General features: G+C 37.3%; 1 protein-coding gene across 1 annotated transcript; it reads left to right on the forward strand.

Annotated features, from left to right (window-relative positions):
* Positions 1–319: 319 nt before the first annotated feature.
* LOC107852292 (putative clathrin assembly protein At1g03050) lies at positions 320–3,457 on the forward strand. The gene is made up of 3 exons (XM_016697352.2): positions 320–783; positions 902–1,625; positions 1,931–3,457. Exons 2-3 carry the CDS (start codon positions 986–988, stop codon positions 3,055–3,057), a joined length of 1,767 nt encoding a protein of 588 aa, XP_016552838.2. The 5' UTR covers positions 320–783; positions 902–985; the 3' UTR covers positions 3,058–3,457.
* Positions 3,458–4,639: the final 1,182 nt, after the last annotated feature.

Consider the following 4,639-nt stretch of genomic DNA (forward strand, 5'->3'; position numbering starts at 1 on the left):
GGGTGTTAAAATTACACTTTTAATTAGTTCAGGGATAATAAAACCCCTTTTAGTAGGGATGTGTCTCTATCATTTTGAGTATAGTTCAGGGGATAATAGGGTATTATCTAAAAAAAAAAAAAGCTTAAAAGCTAAAAGTACTTAAAAATAAATCAATCCAAACACCCTCTAAGATATATTCTCGTGAGTGAGGGAAAGCTAGTTATTGCTGAATTGTTAATTCAACAAACTAAAACTTCTATGAACAAATGACTAACCCCGCCACAGGAATGAGTCAAATAGGATAAAAAGGAACTCTCATCTTTTTCCACCCAAAATTCAATGATTATAGAAAGTTTATCTAAACCGCAGCTTCTTTTTTTGTTTCGAAAACATTTCATTACCTATCCGTATTATTGTGCTAAAATGGAGGATATTTGTATGGTCGTTCGAACCAGTCGAGAGGAAGAATGCATAAGGGGAAAATTGGAAGTTTAACTAGAACAGAAGGAGGGGGAAGAAGAAAGAGCTGTACATACATCATCCTCTTTGTCTTCTTCTCGATTCTTTGTTCCCTTTAAGTTATCCTTAAATTACAAAACATTTCCATCATTTTTGTGATAGTCTAATCGTAAATTCCAACAATATCAGTTGTGGGGCAGCTATAATCATAGATATAACGGTAAAGAGAAGATCTCAGGGGGGTTCCACGGTTAAAGTGAACCAACTGCTTCTGGCAAAGCAAAAGATTTGTATACTCATTATAAACTCATCGACTCTAGATTCTTGATCCACCATTGAAATGTATATTGTTTGTGTCACAACATTCATTACTCTAGAGATTTGATGTAAACTTCACGAATGCATGTTCAATGTCATTATAAATTAATAGCATGTGTTTGTTTTTTTTATTCGTTCACAGGTTAAAGCTGCCACCCTTCTGAATAACTGAAAAAGAAAATATTTTTATCCATATTTAATTGTGACAAGCCTGAAAACTAACTTCATGGCACCAAGTAAACTTAGAAAAGCAATTGGGGCTGTCAAGGACCAAACAACCATAAGTCTGGCTAAGGTAGGCGGCAGCAATAGCTTGTCCGACCTAGAAGTTGCCATTGTTAAGGCCACTAGACACCAAGAGTACCCGCCTGAGGAGAGGCACATTCGAGAGATTCTAAGCTTGACTGCTTATTCTCGGGCCAATATTGGTGCTTGTGTCGACAACATTTCAAGACGTCTTGGCAAGACCAAGAACTGGGTTGTGGCGCTCAAGTCAGTAATGTTGATCCATAGATTGCTCTCTGATGGTGATCCCTCTTATGAGCAGGAGATTTTCTTTGCCACGAGACAAGGAACCAGGCTTCTTAACATGTCTGAGTTTCGAGATTCCAGATCCAATTCATGGGACTATTCCGCACTTGTCCGAACCTATTCTTTGTACCTTGACGAACAGCTTGAGTATAGGATGCAGAGCCGCCGGGGAAAGCGCAGTGCCTATGCTTATGACGAAGATTTAGATGGTGTTGGTACTGATGTTGTCATGGTGAAACCCACACCCTTGAGCGAAATGAAGAATGATGACATTTTCTCAAGGATCCAATATCTTATCCAACTTCTTGAGCGATTCCTAGCTTGTAGACCCGCAGGTCTGTATTGTAGTTTACTATTTTCACACTACTTTAGCTTTAATTTCCTTTTAGTCAAAAAATAAAAAATTAATGACTAGTGCTTTTGGATTTGGCCTTTGGCCTTTGCTGATAATTAATAAAACGATCCAAGGAGCACAAATTATTTTTTTTAAAAACAACACTAGGATACTTTGAATATTCATACCATGTGCCACGCCCATTCAAGCGCTTGCATGAAAATAGTGCTTTGTTTTAGTCATTCTATACTAAAAGATGTCTTTGGTACATGATTCTAATTTATGTTTGCTATGCTGCAAGAGCAGGTTTAGCAAGGACCAACAGAACTGTGTTCGTGGCTCTATATCCACTTGTGAAGGAGAGTTTCCAGATATACTACGAAATAACAGAAATAATAAGTATCTTGATTAATAAGTTCCATGAACTATCAATCCCCGACTCTGTGAAGGTTCATGAAATCTTCTGCCGTATTAACAAGCAATATGATGAGCTCGAACAATTCTATAATTGGTGTAGAATGGTTGGAATTGGACGCACTTCTGAATATCCAGACATTGAGAACATTCCACAAAAGAAACTTGACCTTATTGATGAATTCATACGAGAGAAATCCATAGCGGGGCAGAATGGGAATGCGATGCGTTATGAACCAAAAAGTGAGCAGGTTGAAAAAACTCCAGAGCTAGAATCAGAGCCAGAACCAGAGCCAGAACAGGAGATGAATGCAATTAAGTCATTACCACCACCAGAGGGAATTCCTGAAGAAATAAAGCAAGAGAAACATGAAGAAGAAGAAAAGAAAGAGATGGTGAAAGCCCAAGACATAGCCGACTTGTTGAACATAGGTGATGATGCACCAACTATGGAAGAACATGGAGATCAATTGGCGGTAGCACTCTTTGATGGTGATCCAACAAATGCTGCTCCTTCAACAACCACTTCACCATGGGAAGCGTTCAAAGATTCAAGTGATTGGGAAACCACACTGGTTCAGCACACGAGCCATTTGTCAAATCAGAAGGCTTCCCTTCCTGGAGGGTTCAACACGTTAATTCTAGATGGAATGTATCAACAAGGAGCAGTAGCTAAGGTGGTAGCCAGCTCAGGTGTTGTAGCTACTGGAAGTGCTAGCAGTGCCGCGCTGGGATCAGCCGGTCGGCCGGCAATGCTGTCCTTGCCGGCACCTCCATCAGCCGATGGCGGAGCTCACACAGCCAGGACAAACACTGACCCTTTTGCAGCATCACTAGTAATAGCTCCACCATCATATGTTCAGATGTCAGAAATGGAAAAGAAGCAGAGACTATTAATAGATGAGCAGTTAATGTGGCAACAATATCAAAGGGATGGAATGCAAGGACAAGTAGGATTAGCAAGTGCACAGTCAAACCCGTATGCCTACAACACGGGAGGTTACACAAAAACCTTTTAGTGGTTCTGTTAATTAGATACAGAATAACTATATGTGGTCTCAAATATTCAGTAAGAAAGCAAAATTCGTGAAGCTGCAAGGAGTAAAAGAGGCCTTTGGGATGAAGGAATGGTGAAAGCTATGCAAGTTCACATTTAATCAATGCCTTATTTGCCTGCTCCAGTACTAGTTAGGGAATTTAGTTACAATTTTCTTTTGTCAGCTGCAGAACTACGTGTTAGAGAAGTTCAAATCAGAGTACAGAATGTAATAAATTGCAGTCCTCCTTTACCTTTCTGCCGTCAGCTCGGAAGAAACTATTCAAGCATACAGTGTATCATAAAAAAATAAGTAAATCTTAATCATAACAATCACTCTCAGCAAATGCTAACATTATAGAGGTTAGTAAATTTGAAAGGTACAGGTGGCCCACTTTAAGCACCCCAGCAAGAATGAATACATATCTGCAATATTTATGAATCAAACTCCTTCACAACGAGTCCTCGTCTATCTTTAAGGAATCCTACTACTCGAATTCGGATGCCACAGCTATAGTAAATAAACCGAGATACTGATTTCACTGAACAACATTAATTATTCTAGGACTTTGCTTATTACTCTCTCTGATAGAATTTACAATAAAATCAGTAGGTATATTTGATCCAAAAGATAGAAGGTTGAATATTCTTGATATACAGATACACACAGAGACTATTTCCTGTGAACTGATGAAGTTGAAAATAAGTTATTTAAGGCAATAGTTCGCCACTCATCCCAAGTAAATCATGACTAATGGTGATTCCTATTGTCTTTAGTGTATGGAGTAATTCACATCTCTTATAGAACAAAGTAATAGATTAAAGGAAAACGTTTCTCATATACCACTCAATTTTATGATTTACAACTAATTAACATATCTCTCATTTAAAAGTGGCTTACGTATACCCTCGCTGTTCAAAAAATAGAGCACAATTAGTCTTCTTTCTAGCGGAGTTCCTTTTTGAATTGAACAGTCATTTTTCTTGTTTTTAATTAGAAAATTGTCATGTGGCTTTTAAAAAATAATTCTAACCCATTCTATTAAACTGCTTTGCATTAGGGTAATGATGTACTAATAATTACTATTTTAAGATTTTCATATCTTAAGATAAATTAAAAAAAAAACTGAAAATTGCAGAAAAAAAAGTTTCCCGATTGATACGAGCCGCTGTTTCATTTATAGATTGCTCATTCTACCATTTGAATTCCAAAATTTTGACTTATATTCTTATGGACAATTGAGATCTGATTTGGATTTCTCTGTTTCGCTTCAAATCCTTTTTTATAAAATGCTTGTGGTCACCTATCTCTTAAAAACTCGAATATGAATTGTTGAGATTTAGCTGAGGTTTTATGTTTGTTTCTCTATAATTGTTGTCTCGAGATTATTTACCGACCCGTTCAGTCATTTTGAGCACGTTTGGCTTCCACGAGAAGGATTAAGATTTGCTTCAGGTATTGCTATTACCTATTAACTTTTGAATTATGGGGCATTCTTCATTAATATAGTATTGATATAATACATAAATTTGCACTTTAACTTGATCTTATCTCGCACGTAAAG

This window comes from Capsicum annuum, chromosome 11 (assembly GCF_002878395.1).
Source record: "Capsicum annuum cultivar UCD-10X-F1 chromosome 11, UCD10Xv1.1, whole genome shotgun sequence".
NCBI classification, from domain to species: Eukaryota; Viridiplantae; Streptophyta; class Magnoliopsida; order Solanales; family Solanaceae; genus Capsicum; species Capsicum annuum.